The 16,259-nt window shown below is 52.7% G+C and overlaps 2 protein-coding genes across 4 annotated transcripts; both read left to right on the forward strand.

Annotated features, from left to right (window-relative positions):
* Positions 1-1,068: 1,068 nt before the first annotated feature.
* LOC134366476 (left-right determination factor 2-like) lies at positions 1,069-3,867 on the forward strand. 2 transcript variants are annotated; one of them, XM_063082876.1, is made up of 5 exons: positions 1,069-1,318; positions 2,127-2,155; positions 2,258-2,373; positions 2,490-2,732; positions 3,504-3,867. In XM_063082876.1, exons 1-5 carry the CDS (start codon positions 1,069-1,071, stop codon positions 3,865-3,867), a joined length of 1,002 nt encoding a protein of 333 aa, XP_062938946.1. The 2 variants fall into 2 exon arrangements, with proteins under 2 accessions (XP_062938946.1, XP_062938945.1); XM_063082875.1 differs by having other exon boundaries at positions 2,127-2,373.
* A 7,504-nt stretch (positions 3,868-11,371) lies between these two features.
* On the forward strand, positions 11,372-15,529 carry PYCR2 (pyrroline-5-carboxylate reductase 2). Of its 2 annotated transcripts, none has more exons than XM_063082796.1 (7): positions 11,372-11,560; positions 12,021-12,091; positions 12,938-13,117; positions 13,234-13,455; positions 13,676-13,768; positions 13,961-14,124; positions 14,815-15,529. In XM_063082796.1, exons 1-7 carry the CDS (start codon positions 11,494-11,496, stop codon positions 14,978-14,980), a joined length of 963 nt encoding a protein of 320 aa, XP_062938866.1. In that variant the 5' UTR covers positions 11,372-11,493; the 3' UTR covers positions 14,981-15,529. The 2 variants fall into 2 exon arrangements, with proteins under 2 accessions (XP_062938866.1, XP_062938867.1); XM_063082797.1 differs by having other exon boundaries at positions 13,237-13,455.
* The last annotated feature ends 730 nt before the right edge of the window (positions 15,530-16,259 follow it).

Consider the following 16,259-nt stretch of genomic DNA (forward strand, 5'->3'; position numbering starts at 1 on the left):
TAGTGTTACCAGCACCAGGCACTGAGCTAAACACCTTCTATGTATTACCTTATTTAATCTTTTGTTTGTCTTGGCGGCTGGCTGGTATGGGGATCCAAACACTTGACCTTGGTGTTAGCACCACACTCTAACCAAGGGAGCTCTCCAGCCAGCCACCTTGTTTAATCTTCATACTAACCCTGTGATGTAGGCCCTATTGTTATCACCCCTCCTTCAGATGAGGAAACCGAGGCACTGAGAAGTTAACGTGTCAGCAGGTCAAACAGCTCACAGGCAGCAGTTCCCATATTTGAACACAGCCAGTCTAAAATGTGTTTGAGGAGGCACTGGGGAGCTCCCGCCCCAATGTGCCTGCAGTACCTGTGGCTTTGGACAGAACTTGCCTCTGGGCAGCTTTGGCCTCTGCTTTCCAGGTTCCTGTGTCTGTGCATGGCATGGGCTCAATCTGAGCGCTGGTGGTGTGAGCCAGCCGGCCGGCTTAGTGGGTAGCACAGTCCCCACAAGGAGTCTGCTGACTGAAGGGGGACTCTCACTCTGTGCTCAGTGACTGCAAAGCCACTTGCAGAAACTGCTTTTCCTGGGACTGCCAGATTTCTGTCCTGACAGAATCTAGCTTCCTCTGTCATGGGGGAGGGCAAGGACTGAAGGATGCGGGGAGATGGCTTCAGGAGCTTCTGTGAAAGGGACTCCCTTTTCACAGAATAGCCTCGCTTTTTCATAGAATGGGACTGGGGTAGGGCCAGGGAAATTCAGCAGGCACTAAGACACTGTCGAGCTGGACAGATAGCACAGCCAGAGGCCCAGGCTGTGTGGCATCCAGACAGCCCTTTGTGTCCTTCCTAGACCGCCCCTCCTCAGGGCTCATGGGCCTGTCTGCTGCTGAGCTCCCAGGAGGTCCGAGGGGTGTGACCTCCCTCTCTCCCTCCCCCCCACCACCCCAGACCAGCCCAGGGCCGGCTATAAAGCTGGCCCGACCCTGGCTCTCAGCAAACCCAGCTGGGCCCGAGACCCTCCTGGAGCCCCCTTGGGGACACCTCGCTGTGCTTCACCCTCCTCCAGAGCAGCTCCATGTGGCCCCTGTGGCTCTGCTGGGCACTCTGGGCACTGTCCCTGGCTGGCCCTGGGATGGCCCTCACCGAGAGGCAGGTCCTGGGCAGTCTGCTGCAGCAGCTGCACCTCAGCCAGGCGCCCGTCCTGGACAAGGCCGAAGTGGGGGAACTGGCCATCCCCGCCCACGTGAGGGCCCAGTACGTGGCCCTGCTGCAGCGTAGCCACGGGGACCGCTCCCGCGGGAAGAGGTTCAGCCAGAACTTCCGAGGTGAGGCCTCCTCCCTGGGTACTTGGTCCTGGGGGGCTGTGGCGGCAGACCGGTGTGCCCACTCTGGTGGGGTCAAAGGGCCCCCGGCTTGGTGGGGCTCTGTGGGGAGGCCACAAGGGGGTGCACGGGCCACAGTCACTGAGGAGGCACCATGGCCTGGGAGGAGGGCTGGGCCTGGGCCCCTGGTCTCGGGCTGTGCACTGAGGGTCCCACCCCCCAGGTGCCAGGCCCAGGCACCAGAGAAGAGGAGGGCAGAGGCAGGAGGGCAGAGCCAATGGGAGGGTGGCAGGACCCGGCTCAGCCTCAGAGTGCCGGGGGCAGTCGGGGCCTGTTGGGGTCATTTTCACACGGCCACCCTGGTCTGAGCCTGACCCTGAGCAATGACCATACCATCACCTCTCAACCTCTTGGTCACCTGGAACAGTGGTGTGACTACCTGTTATCCACCTCCCAGTGTTGTGGACATTAAAGTGAGTTGTTGTGCACAGAAAGGTGCTTGATGACTGGAAGACACCTAAGCCTAACACCTGAGTTACTCAGCCATCAGGACGCAATCCAGGAGAGGATTCTGACCTCAGCATCCCAGCCGGGCAGCCAGTTAGCTCAGGGTCCCGGGCCGCCCCTCCTGCCGGCTGGACATGATGACCAAAGAGGCCCAGGCCCAGCGGGATTTATAGGTGACAGTTCACCCCAGAGAGACAGAACAGAGTCTGGTCTCTCCTGACCTGGCTCCCAGCTCAGTGGCCCTGCAAACCTGTGAGCTCCTCTGGTGCAGGGAGGGCCTTGCTGACCCTGCTCGTGTCCCCAGAGGTGGCCAGCAGGTTCTTGGTGTCCGAGGCCGACACGCACCTGCTGGTGTTCGGCATGGAGCAGCGGCTGCCGCCCAACAGCGAGCTGGTGCAGGCCGTGCTGCGGCTCTTCCAGGAGCCGGTCCCCAAGGCCGCGCTCCGCAGGCACGAGGGGCTGTCCCCGCGCAGCGCCCAGGCCCGAGTCACCATCGAGTGGCTGCGCGTCCGCGACGACGGCTCCAACCGCACCTCCCTCATCGACTCCAGGTGGGGGGGTGGGGCGTGGTGGGGTAGGGGGAGGGGCGGGGGAGGGGAGCGGGGGAGGGGCTCCTCCAGTCCCTGTCCCCACCGCTCCCGCTCCCTCACCCGGGGCTCTGTCGCAGGCTGGTGTCCCTGCACGACAGCGGCTGGAAGGCCTTCGACGTGACCGAGGCCGTGAACTTCTGGCAGCAGCTGAGCCGGCCCCGGCAGCCGCTGCTGCTGCAGGTGTCGGTGCAGCGGGAGCAGCTGGGCCCGCGGGCCTCGGGCGCCCACAGGCTGGTCCGCTTCGCCGCGCAGGGGGCGCCGGGCGCCGGGCACGGGGAGCCGCAGCTGGAGCTGCACACTCTGGACCTCACCCACTACGGGTAGGCGCCAGGCTAGGCAGGCCAGGACACGAGTAGACTGGGTGGTCCAGTCCCATGCCCTTGGGACCCGACTGGGGGGATGGGCGGGTGCAGATTGCCCCAGGATGCTGTGGTTCCCCGCTACGTTTGATTCCCCATTTCTAATGGCAGAGATTTTATTATTCAAACATTTTACTGAAAAATATCTTCTGATTTTATGTTGTCATTGAATCATACACATTATTGTCATCACCTATTTTCACTTTATCCATCTCCATGATTAAGTCTTTGGAAAATATTAGCTTCAGCCATCACTGTGGCTGAACAGCTTTCCTCCTGCTTTGACCAGTTCCCTTTTCACGAGGCAAATTAACTATTTGGAGCAGACAGTGCTTATGCACAGGCCTTTGGAATCAGTCTGGTTCCATCTAGCTGTGCCTTCTACTGGCTGCAAGTCCTCTGGCCTGTCACTGAACACCTTCATGTCTTTGTGTCCTGAAGTGTAGTAGGGATGATGTTGGAACCTCCCTCTAGGTTCATCTGAGGATGAAATGCAGATGTCACCTGAGATAATGTAAAGTACCTAGCTCAGCGTCTGGTATATTAGGAGACCATAAATAAACAGTAGCTGATTTGTTATTTACATTTTGGGTATGTTTGTTCACTCATCCTCTAACACAACTATCCAGCTCTTGGAACATAACGACAGATGGATCATAAATCTCCCTCCCAAATGCTCCTGACCTTCCCCTCCCAGCTGACCTCTGACCTTGCCTGTCCTTGCCTCCACAGAGCTCAGGGCAATTGTGACCCTGAGGCACCAGTGACCGAGGGCACCCGCTGCTGTCGCCAGGAGACGTACATCGACCTGCAGGGGCTGGAGTGGGCGCAGAACTGGGTCCTGGAGCCCCCGGGGTTCCTGGCCTATGAGTGTGTGGGCAGCTGCCTGCAGCCCTCGGAGCCGCTGACCTTCAAGTGGCCATTTCTGGGGCCACGGCAGTGCATCGCCTCAGAGATGGCCTCGCTGCCCGTGATCGTCAGCGTCAAGGAGGGAGGCAGGACCAGGGCCCGGGTGGTCAGTCTGCCCGACATGAGGGTGCAGAAGTGCAGCTGTGCCTCAGACGGGGCGCTCGTGCCAAGGAGGCTCGAGCCGTAGGCGCCTGGTGTAGCCACCGAGGCCTCTGACCAGACACATGCATGGAAGCAGGTCTTAAAGTAATTTTCTTTAATGTTACACTTAGCAAGTTATCCCGTCCCAGTTTAGTGCCCCTATGTTACTTTGCCCTGTGTCCTTGTTTATCACCCATCCTAAGCACTTACACAAGTAAATAATGCAGCTCAAGATGCTGAGCTTAGTACAAAATCCTGCTTACTTTTTAGAGACAGAGCTGAGCAATGGACAGATTGTCAGCTGGGAGTTTCTGTTCTCTGGCAAATTCTCAACTAAGTATGAACAAGACCCTATGATGAGAACTGGGGAAATAAAACTGATTTACTCTATTACATGGTGAATTAAAGCAAAACAAAAACTCCCTGTTGCCCTTAGACAGGGAGTATGTCTGAAAAAGTACCCCCATTCCCCAAAATACTGACCCATTCTGGACTGTTGTAAACATACCTAGGTCCCTGTTCCCCTGAGAGGTGCTAGGAGGGCATACAAAGACTTCGAGCTGGGGGCAGTGGACAGAGAATCAGGACACCTGGTTTCTGAGTCTGATAGGGCCACACCTGGGACCTTGAGCAAATGCAGAAGGCTTTGGGTCACTATTTCCTCTTAACAAGGAGGAGTTGGGTTTCAGCTTTAAGGCTTCACTGGCCTGGGGTAAGACAGCCCCTAGCCTTGCCCGCTCCTCTGGAGATTAAGCATTGTGTGTGCATATTTAGATTAGTTCCTCCACAGTTTTAGAGAATTTATCACCAGTAAGCACATGTATTTTGCATGCATTTTTAAATTTAGCCAAAACAACTGAATGTAGATAATCTGAAGAAATAAAAGTGATGTTTCACTCTGTGTCTGTATTTAATTTCTAGCACTCTTTACATAGAAGAGAGAAGAGCAATAACGGAGAATGCGAGCAACATAATGACCTAAAGAAAGGACCCCTAACTCCTAGGAAGTACTGAGACTGATAACTAAATTTAATTTAGGCTTTCATTTATGGTATTCATATTTTTCCACACACCTCTCATTCCAAAAATGGTAGAAACAGTCACTCATATACGCTCCTCTTTATTTTTTAAAAAGATGACCAGTAAGGGGATCTCAACCCTTAACTTGGTGTTGTCAGCACCACAGCTCTGTAGTGAGCAACCGGCCATCCCTATATAGGGATCCGAACCCATAGCCTTGGTGTTATTGGCACCACACTCTCCGGAGTGAGCCACGGGACGGCCCTACGCTCCTCTTTAGAAAGCACTTTAACTCCTAAAGTTGTGGTTTTGGGGACAGGGGTGACAACGGTGTGGTAAGAAAGCTAGTATTTATTGAGCATTCACTATAAACCAGGGAGCTGGGCTAGGCAATGTCACATGTATAGATCACTCAATTCTTGCCACTATTCCTTGAGGTAGGTATTAAGATTCCCATTTTTCAGATGAAGAAACTAAGGCCGAGGAGATGCAAATCTGTTGAATCTCTACCCCATAGGATGGGTTATAAACCCCTTTTCACCCCAGTCCCTTGTAAGCATGCTCTGATGATGACACAGGCATTGGGTTAAAATGTCATTTGAGGCTGGCTGGTTAGCTCAGTTGGTTAGAGTGCAGCCTTATAACACCAAGGTCATGGGTTCAGATCCCCAAACCGGCCAACTGCCAATAAATAAATAAATAAATAAATAATAAATGTCATTTGGAAATTATCATATCTGGCAATTCCTATACATTTACCTTTCCCACTCGGCTGGGTTTCTTTGTGCCTAACTATGGAGAAAGTTATACTTCAAGCTCATGGACACTCTGTTTCTTACCCAGAAAGCTAATTAATACCAACTGAATAGTGAAAGAAAAATGGAATTCAAAAATGTCTAAGGACAGCCAGGATTTGAGGATATGGCAAGAATATCGTTGGAGGTATGGAGAGAGGATGTGGCTCTGATTTGCAGATGGCTAGATTACCTCTGTAAGGCATCACAATGAAGCCTTCTCACTTGGAGCGGGGCATAGGGTTGCTTTGTCTACAAGTTTATTGATAACATCTGAAGAATTCTACCAGCCACTCAGTGACATATCTGTGGCTCTGCAAGGTCTGCAGACTCCCAGCCAGACAGCCAGTCACATGCAGTCAGTGGCAAGAATGGTCCTGCTCATACCATGCTAAGTGAGGGCTAAAAAGTCCAGGAGATTGGCTTAACTTCAAAATGTAAGGATGTGCTTATCAGCACAGGGAGATGGTGTGGTAGACAGAATGTTCTCCCCAAAGAGATCCATGCCCTAATCCTTGAAACCTGTGGATACGTAACGTTACATGCAAAAGGGACTTTGCAGATGCATTAAGGTTATGTACCTTAAAATGGGGAGATTATCTTGGATTATCTGGGTGCACCCAATCCAATCACATGAGCTCTTCGAAGCTGAGAACTTCTCTGGCTGGAGGCAGGACTGATGAGGTAAAAGGTCAAGGAGAATTGAACCACGAGAAGGATTTGATCTGCCATTGCTGGTTTGAAGATGGAGGGGGCCATGAGCTAGAGAATGTGAGTGGCTTCTAGAAGGTGGATTCAGCAAGGAAAGCGGACCTGAGTCCTACAGCCACATGGAACTGAATTCTGCCAACACCTCAATGAGCCTAGAGGTGGGTTCTCCCCCAGAGCCTCCAGATAAGAGTCCAGATCAGCTGACACCTTGATTTGGCCTGTGGGACCTGGGGCAGAGAAACCAGCTGAGCCTACTCAGACCTCTAACTACAAAATGTGAGATAAAGTTTTTTAAATCTTTCTTTTAAAAATATTTTTATTTTTTTAAAATATAATTGTTTTGTTTGAAGCTGCAAAATTTGTGGTGGAGTATCACAGCAGCAATAGAAAATTAATATAGACAATAAGCCAAATCCCATTAGAAGTAGGATGAAATTACAATTTTTTTTCACTCTAAAGATAAAATAACAACATTAAAGATAATTTTTGATGTGTTGGGCTGGCTGGTTAGCTCAGTAATGTCATGGGTTTGGATCCCTGAACTGGCCAGCCACCAAAAACAAATAAATAAAATAAATGATTGAAAACTACCCATAATCCCATCACACTAAAACAAAATTACTTAGGTTTTTGCATATCTCCTGTTTACATACAAAATGACTGTTTACACACAACATGAGTACGTGTTTGTTTTAAAAATCAAGTTTAAGATGTGCCTTACTGCAGAGGAAAAATAGTGTAGAAAGTTATACTCCAAAAGGGTCATTTAATTCTAGGTAGTAGAATTAAAGGCAATTTTTGTTTTTCTATTGGATCTAATTTCTAATTTTCCTATAAGAAACATGGATTATTTCCGTAATAACAAAAATAAATGCAAAAATGTATGCAAAATGTGCCTCCCTGGAGAGATTCCTAGGCCTGGGAGGACTGGGGGCCAAGGGACTTGCCGTCTGTTTAGCTGGGCACAGCTCAGGATTCCCCCTCCTTTCCTGGATCACCTCTGTTCTTAGAAGGGATGGGCCTGCTGTTTAGAGACAGGCCAGGAGGGAGCCCCTGAGGACCTGGGAGGGAAGACTCTGGACAAGTGAAGACAGAAACAAAGGAAGCATCACCCTGTTTGTCTGTGACAGCTGGAGGGGGAGAGCTGTGGCACTGAGGGGAGTGGGGAGGGAGAGGGCTGGAACTGCTGAACCCGCTTGACTGTGGATGAGAGGACAGGAGTGGAGGCGTCAAGGTGGGCAGCCCCGGCAGCCTCCTGAACGTGTCCGTCTATTCTGATGGAGTAGAAAGATAGAGCGGGCACCCAAGGAGACAGGTGCCAGACACAGAGAGAGAATGTCTGTGGCCGGATGGCAGGACCAGGCTGGTGTCCTCCTTGAGGGTGTGTCCCAAGTGTCTGGCTGGGGCTGACCAGCCTTTCCTCTCATCTCATCCATCCAACACTTCAGCCAAAACAAACTTTACAGGCATCAAATGTCCTGAGGCCGCAACACCAAGGAAATGGGTCTTTGAGTTAGCAAGATCATTAAAAGAGAATAAAATGGGATTGTCTACAATTAAAATATATAACACACCAAGGTCAGGGGTTTGGATCCCTGTATTGACCAGCTGCCAAAAAATAACCAAAAAAACCAAAAACCCCATATATATATATAAATATAAAAGAAGTATATAAATATGCAAACATAAATATATATAAATAAAGCAAATTTTATTTATACATAAATAAAACATTTATAGATAAAAATTTTACATATATATATATATATAACAAAATCTTGTATATATAAACTTTGGAGATGAAAAAAGTAAAAGATCTCAAAATACCACAAATAACAAGTTTCTGGGCAGTGGCTCATATGTCCAATCTTCTTAGGAGGACCAAGTGCCTCTGCTGCTCCCCTTTTTTTTTTTTTTTTTTTTTTGGCAACTGGCTGGCACAGGGATTGAACCCTGGACCTTGGTGTTATCAGCACCACACTCTAATCAACTGAGCTAACTGGCCAGCCCTCCTGCTCCCTCTCTTATGTGGCCTACCCTGGCTGGGGATCAAGCCAGCATTAGGGGGCACCAACATGGCCTCCTTTTGGGGGCTCTTGTAGGCCTCCTCATATTTCTTTTTTTTTTTTTTTTGTGACCAGTAAGGGGATTGTAACCCTTGGCTTGGTGTCGCCCGCACCGCGCTCAGCCAGTGAGCGCACCGGCCATCCCTATATAGGATCCGAATCTGCGGCCTTGGCGCTCCCAGCGCCACACTCACCTGAGTGAGCCACGGGGTCGGCCCGGCCTCCTCCTATTTCGCCCCTGCTCCTGGAAGCTGAGGCAGGAGATACAAACACAACCAGGCAAGGAACAGGTGTGTGTAAGGGGCCTGACAGGAGTGAGACACCAGTGTCCCCACACCCTGTCCCGACACTCATACATTCATCTTTGGTACAACCTTTTCTGTTGCAAAGCTTCTCACAACAGACCAGAGCCAGGAAAAGCAAAGGGCCCTTTAGTGCCCCCAGTGGACTATGGGGAGTCTGAGTACCCCTTCTAGAACAGGCAGCATTGGGAAGCTGTGAAGGAGGGTGGGCCCCCATCTTCCCGGATGCCTGACAAAAACTCCTCTACAACAAGATAGGAGGCCAAGCGGAGGCAAATAGAGATGAGGGACAGAGGAAAGAGAGGGAGGGGTCTGGCAGCATTAAGTTCTAGTTCCATCCCTGAGGTCCTGCATACTGTGTGTTCTTTCTAGCTAGTGAGCTCCCCTGTACTTTCCCAGGGGCTGTATCAAAAGCCCCTCTTCTCTTTCAGCTAGTTTGAACTGCTGCATTTGTTTTCAGAGCTCATGGTGGTAACCACTAGCCAACACTGCAACATGGCCAGTGTGAGAGCCTTTAGGGCCCCAAACCATAGTCCAGAAATCTCACTTTTAGGCATCTACATTAAGGAAGTAAAGAGTCAAGCAAAGATTTTATCACAATAGTAGGGATAATAATCTTTTTTCTTTTTTTTAAAGATGACCAGTAAGGGGATCTTAACCCTTGACTTGGTGCTGTCAGCACCACACTCTCCCAAGCGAGCCAACAAGCTATCCCTATATAGGGATCTGAACCCGTGGCCTTGGTGTTATCAGCACCACACTCTCTCAAGTGAGCCAAAGGCCGGCCCGGGATAATAATCTTTTAAATTGATGTAAGTTTCAGGAGGACAGAGACTTTAAGTCTGTTTTGTTCATGGCTGTATCCCCAGAATCTGTCTCAGTAAGTATCTATTGAATGAATTAATAAACCTGATGTTGATCTTTGGGAGAATGGTTAAAATAGTACGGTACCTCCATATAATGCAATGCTAAGCAGTCATTAAAATCTTGTTTTAAATAGCCTTTCAGTGACATTGGAAAATGCTTATGATACATCTGGTATAGAAATTTCAAAATTACATGTATTTCATTTATTTCCAATGACAGGTAAAGTATATATGCATAGAAAATAATAATGTAAGGAAATACACCAAAAATGTTTGCAAGAAACTATCTTTAGGAAATATGATTGAAGATGATTTTGGCTTCCTTATTTTCACTTTGTATTTCGCAACTTTCCCCCCCATATGCATGTCTTATTTTTCTGATCAGAAATAGTTATAGACTATTTTGCTTAATGGTAAATTCTGGGTCCTCATTTTTAAGGGTGTGTAAACAGACCATTTTGCTCAGGAATGTGATTCTTAGCATCAACTAAACTCGCAGAAGGTGGTCCCCTGCTTGGGGGTGGGGATGTACATTGTATGGAAAGGACTGTAGAAAAGATGGTAGAAGAGACCTGGAAAAATAAAGGTCCCTGGCTCTTCTGAATCCTCTGGGGACGTGTAGAGGTAGGGCTCGGGCTCACAGACCCCTCGAGCCCGTTCTCCAGATTGGGTCACAAACCCTTCAAGTCTACGAGCCAGGTAATAGGAAAAGGTCCTGGGAGCCGTGGGTGAAGAAATAATAGACTTTATTCAGAGCTATGAGCACTGGGCCTAATAGGAACTCCTGGAGAATCCTCTAGGAGAATCCCGCACCTGCGCAGTTAGTCCTTTATGCGCAAGACCATAATCCCCCCCCAAAAAAACCCGGATGCACATGCGCAATAACAAGGAACCCCCGTGCGCACGCGCACGCGCACACGCACCTCAGCTGCTCGGCAAGACCCTGCACACCGGAGGGGCCCTGGCCGTATTTCTTCTATTTTCCCAACAGGACGCCACCTCCTTCCTCTGTACTTTCCTCCGTCACCTGTTCCCCGCGGCCCCTTACTTATTACTATTGATGAAAAAGGAAACATCACGTGTGTGTGGCGTTTCCAAGCAAGTGGCGGCAGGGGCCGGGTGGGCCAGGCTTGTGGAAGAGGAGTCGGTTCTTAGCGAGCCGATGATGTCCTTACGGGGCAGAGGAGCCGGTCCTACCTGCAGGCTAAGACACGTCCGCGGGAACCATGCAAGTTCAGGGGGATCAGCCGCGGCTGCCCCCGCCGCCTCCCCGCGGCTCCGACCCCGCTAATCCCGGGGCGCACGTGTCTGCGCGACCCCCGTCTCATCTCCAGCCAGGGGGGTCCCATTCACCCCCTTCAGTCGGTAACCCGGGTGACCAGCGCCAGGAAGACAAGCCAGGCCTCGGCCGGACCCCAACCCTGAACCCTAGGCGGGGTCCAGACGGCGACCTCGGCTGTCCGGTGGGGGACGGGGGTCCTGAGGGGACGAGGGCCGGACTTTCGCGGTCTGTGCCCGACGTCCCGCCTGTCAGTCACGAGCGGGGGAGGCGGGCGCACGGTCCCAGCCCGGCCGCAATTGGCCAACCCCGAGTTCCAGGCCGCGGATTGGTTAGCCTGACGGGGCGGGGCCACGTGCCCTGAGTCCCGGCCACGATTGGTCCGCTCCGAGCTCCCGGCCGCGGATTGGCCGGCCCGACGCCTTGCGCAAGGCCCTGTGGGCTAGAGGGGCCCCATGATCCCGCCCCGGGGTGAGTCCCGCCCAGCCGCGGCCCGGAAGCTCCCCCGGACTCGCCGGATCCGCTTACTCGGTGAGCCGCACGCTGGCCCCGCAGGCGCCGCCTTCCCCTAGCGGCACCTCGGGGTGACGCCGAGCGGGTTCGTGCGGCTGCCGGGGGTCGGGAGCCGAGGACCATGAGTGTCGGCTTCATCGGCGCCGGCCAGCTGGCCTGTGCACTTGCGCGGGGCTTCACGGCCGCAGGTGAGCGCGTGGAGGCGCGGGGGGCGGTTCGTGGATGGGCCCCAGGCCTGGTGTGTGAACAGCCCTCCACCCCACCAGCGTGCATGCATGCATGCATGCATGGATGGATGAATGCATGCATGTATGCATGAATGAATGTATGCATGGATGAATGAATGAACGCATGCATGGATGAATGAAAGAATGCATGCATGGATGAATGAATGAATGTATGCGTGGATGAATGAATGCATGCATGGATGAATGAATGCGTGCATGCATGAGTGAAGGATTTGCGTTTGGTGGGTATCTGAGACTCTTGCTTGGCAGCAGGTGTGTCTTGTGTCCGTGTAAGAGATCGAAGGGGTGAGGGAGACACCGGCAGTGTTAGAGCAGTCATGGTTTTGATTCTGCTTTCCCGGGGAAAACGTGGGAACAGGGCGGGCTATGGTCCTGCGTTGAAAAGCCCTGTCTGCTACAGGTGTCCTGTCGGCTCACAAGATAATAGCCAGCTCCCCGGAAATGGACCTGCCCACGGTGTCCGCGCTCAGGGTATGTGGGGCAGAGGGGGTGTGGGAAAGAGGGTGGAGGCCCAGGAAAAGGATAACCAGAGTCTGGCTGTGTTGCCTGTGCTAGTCTTGGACCGGCACTGACCTCCTCACCAGGAACAGCACATCCTTCCACCTTCTTTGGGGCACCCAGGTTGACAAACTGGGGGTCAAATCCAGGCACTGGGGTGATTAGAGGATTAACAGGTAATTACATATGGAAAGCACTTAGCACTTAGTAGAAACCCAATAAACATTCATTTTTCTTCATCGACGAGTTGTATGACCTTAAAGTACTCAGTTACTCTGAGGCTCACTTTCCTTATTTATAACAGTAGCCACTTTGCTGTTATTCTGAGGCATGAATGAGCGTGTTGGTTAAGAATCCTCTCTCCAAAAAGATAATATCTCATCTTCACCCAAAACCTGGGCAGTGTGGGAGAGGGTGGCCAATGAGGCAGGTGACAGGCAGTGTCTGCCTAGGATGGGCTGATGCTCCTGGTGCTGGAGGCCCTGCTTCTCAGTTTAGAGTCCCAGAGGGATGGGGAGACCGTTCGGTCTGATGAACAAGCGGCCGGGTTGGGATGGGGCCTGACCCAGCTCTGCCTCCAATCACTCGTCGCTAGCATTTCACCTTTCCCTTGGCCTGTGCTGCTTCCCACTGTGGAGACTTCTTACCTGGCAGAGGGGTGCCTTGAGTGCCAGAGGACTGGGAATCCTGAGAGTACAGGGCAAGGATTTCCAGGCTGTAGTTGGCAGAGTGGGCTTGGCAGGGGCTCAGCAGCTCCCTGGGAGGCCTGGGCTTAGCCAGGGTGCCCCAGCACTGTGAGCTGGTCCCTTCCTCCTGCAGAAGATGGGTGTGAACCTGACCCGCAGCAACAAGGAGACAGTGAGACACAGTGACGTCCTCTTCCTGGCCGTGAAGCCGCACATCATCCCCTTCATCCTGGATGAGATTGGGGCCGACGTGCAGGCCAGGCATATCGTGGTCTCCTGCGCAGCTGGGGTCACTATCAGCTCTGTGGAGAAGGTGCCCATCTCAGCCCTGGTGCCCCTTGGGGGGAGGGGCTCAGGGTGGCCTGGGAGTGGCAGCTGATGGGTGGGACTGCGTCCCGGCCACTCACTCAGCCCTCTGCCTTGCCCCAGAAGCTGATGGCGTTCCAGCCGACCCCCAAAGTGATTCGCTGCATGACCAACACTCCTGTGGTGGTGCGGGAGGGTGCCACGGTGTACGCCACAGGCACCCACGCCCTGGTGGAGGACGGGCAGCTCCTGGAGCAGCTCATGAGCAGCGTGGGCTTCTGCACGGAGGTGGAGGAGGACCTGATCGATGCTGTCACGGGGCTCAGCGGCAGCGGGCCTGCCTACGTGAGACCCTCGTCTGCTCATGCAGCCTTCTGGGAACCCAGGCGGCTAGATGGGGTGGTGGGGAGGCTTGGGTTGGCAGGGAGGTGGAACCCACCTCTTGGGTGTGGCTGGCTTGTGGAGGAGGCTGACCCCTGGAGCCAGTTCCAGGCCTCAGAAAAACCAGCCCCTGGGGAGGGCCCTCGAGTGCCTGCTGCCCAGGGCTCAGCGAATGTCTCCACAGGCATTCATGGCCCTGGACGCACTGGCTGACGGTGGGGTGAAGATGGGCTTGCCGCGGCGCCTGGCAGTCCGGTTGGGAGCCCAGGCCTTGCTGGTCAGTGTCTTCCCCCTGCGTGTTTGGGACCAGGGTGCGGGATGGGAATTCTGGGGGGGGGGGGGTCAGTGAGCTGGGTGCAGGGATTGGTTGGGAAGCTGGCATAGGGATTGGGCAGGAGCAGTGGGCATGGGAAGCCTGCCCCATGGTGCACTAGCAGCTTTCTCCTCTAATGCTCCCTTCCTGCCCTAGGGAGCGGCCAAGATGCTGCTAGACTCGGAGCAGCATCCCGGCCAGCTCAAGGACAATGTCTGCTCCCCCGGGGGGGCCACCATCCATGCCCTGCACTTCCTAGAGAGTGGAGGCTTCCGCTCTCTGCTCATCAATGCAGTTGAGGCCTCCTGCATCCGAACACGGTAGGTCCATCTCTCTCCTCCTCTGCTCTAGGTCCTCTACTCCCAGCCAGGCCCTGGGCTGGGCTGAGCACCATCTTGTGGCACCTGCTGTCTTGGGTCCTGTTAGTAGTGCCGGAGTTTGTGCTCTGGTGATCAGCACGATTTGTTAGACCGTGTTTAGCTAAGGGTTTGCTGGCCTTACTTCGCTGATTTTCACCACAGTTCTGAGAGCAGAGGTTAACTTTGGCAAGTAAGGGATAGGCTGGCTGGTTGGCTCAGTTGGTTAGAGCACCGCCTGGCAACACCAGGGTCAAGGATTTGGATCCCCATACTGGCCAGCTGCCAAAAACCAAAAAAAGAATATGATATAGACAGGGGAGCTGAGCCTCAGAGACAATTTTCCCAAGGTCAGACTGCTCATAAGTGATGGAGGCAGGATTCCACTTCAAGTCTGTGACTCCAAACCCGGTGATTTTCCACATTCTGTCTCCCCACATGATCATGGATATTGCTTGGAGCTTTATGTCTGGCTGGGACCAAATGAGACAAATCAGATAAACCTGTACTTAGTTAACTAGTATTTCTTAGAAGTGTTTGGTTTAGGGTTTTAATCTTTGGTGGTGTCAGATCCATGAGGGTAGGGGTTGTGTCGGTGGGGAAGACTCGAAGCTCTGGCTCTCAGGTTTATTGCCTTCTTTCGGGGCTTTGCAGAGAGCTGCAATCCATGGCTGACCAAGAAAAGATCTCCCCTGCTGCCCTTAAGAAGACCCTCCTGGATAGGGTGAAGCTGGAATCTCCCTCAGTGTCCACGCTGGCCCCCTCCAGCCCAGGGAAGCTCCTCACAAGAAGCCCAGCTCCAGGAGGCAGGAAGGACTGAGGCAGCCTCTCCCCTGCTGTCTGTGGTTCAGGGGCCTCAGCTCAGCAGTGCAGGGAGAGGGCAGGCCCGGGTAGTTTTCAGGTCCATGTGATAAAACCTCCTTATGTCTGTTCGGAGCACGCAGCACCAATTTCCTCTCCTGTCCCATGTTGGAAGATGCTCTGAGGGGATGGCCCGTGCTGGAGGCCAGACACAACCCTGCATACCTCCCACTGCTGGCGAGAGAGGGGCTGGGAGCCGCTCGGTAGGAAGGTCTGCAGAGGACCTTCAACTGGGGTCCTCCCACTGGGGCCAAGGCAAGGGGAAGAGAGGAGATATGATAAATAGAAAAGAGGGGAGCAACTTAGAATTGTCACAATCAGAAGTGTACGGGACTGGCCGGTTAGCTCACTTGGTTAGAGCACGGCCTTGTAACTCCAAGGTCACAGGTTTGGTTCCCAGTACCAGCCAGTGGCCAAAAAAAAATGTTTTTTCAAGAAGTAGTGCACAGAATTAGACTACACTTATATTTACTCTTGCTTCATAGGTGTGCCTTTAAAAAGTGTTATTCAGTGCTGTTAGCTTCTTTCATAAAGTTTTTTAAAAAAATTATTGTGCTTTTCTTGTGTTTCATCTTAAATTATTCTAGAAAACTCGAGGCCCCTACTTACCAGGTCCTGCCTGCACCTGCAGGGAGCACTGTCCAAGCGCAAGAAGTAAGAAAGAGGGGAAAGGAGGGGCCAGGCCCTGAGAACTGGAGTGACTCGCCTCCAGCCCTGCCCCCAAGGCCAGGGTCAAGGTCAAGAGGTTGTGTTCTAGGATGGGCAAAAGCTAATGGCAGAGACAAGCCAGGTGGCCTGGGTGGCATGCAGGGCAGCAGCTCAGATGCGAAAGAGAAAACCATCCTCTCCATTGTGGGCCACACACCATGCCAAGCACCTTATCCTCAGCTGCCCTCTCTCGGAGGAACTGATCTTTTCCTCACCTTGTAGAAGAGGCTGAGGCCAGGGCCGGCCCATGGCTCACTCAGAAAAGTGCGATGCTGATAGCACCAAGGCCATAGGTTCAGATCCTATGTAGGGATGGGGCCGGTTTGCTCAGTGGCTGAGCGTGGTGCTGACAACACCAAGCCAAGGGTTAAGATCCCCTTACCGGTCATCTTTTAAGAAAAAAAAAAAAAAAAAAAAGATGCCAAGGCCTAGAGGCGATAAGCAGCTTTGCCCCAGCCCGGCTGCTGGTCAGGGCTGGGGCTGTCTGTGTTCTTAGCCACCAACTCTCCAGCCTCCTGGAAGCCAGGGCC

This window comes from Cynocephalus volans, chromosome 18 (genome assembly GCF_027409185.1).
Source record: "Cynocephalus volans isolate mCynVol1 chromosome 18, mCynVol1.pri, whole genome shotgun sequence".
NCBI lineage: Eukaryota > Metazoa > Chordata > Mammalia > Dermoptera > Cynocephalidae > Cynocephalus > Cynocephalus volans.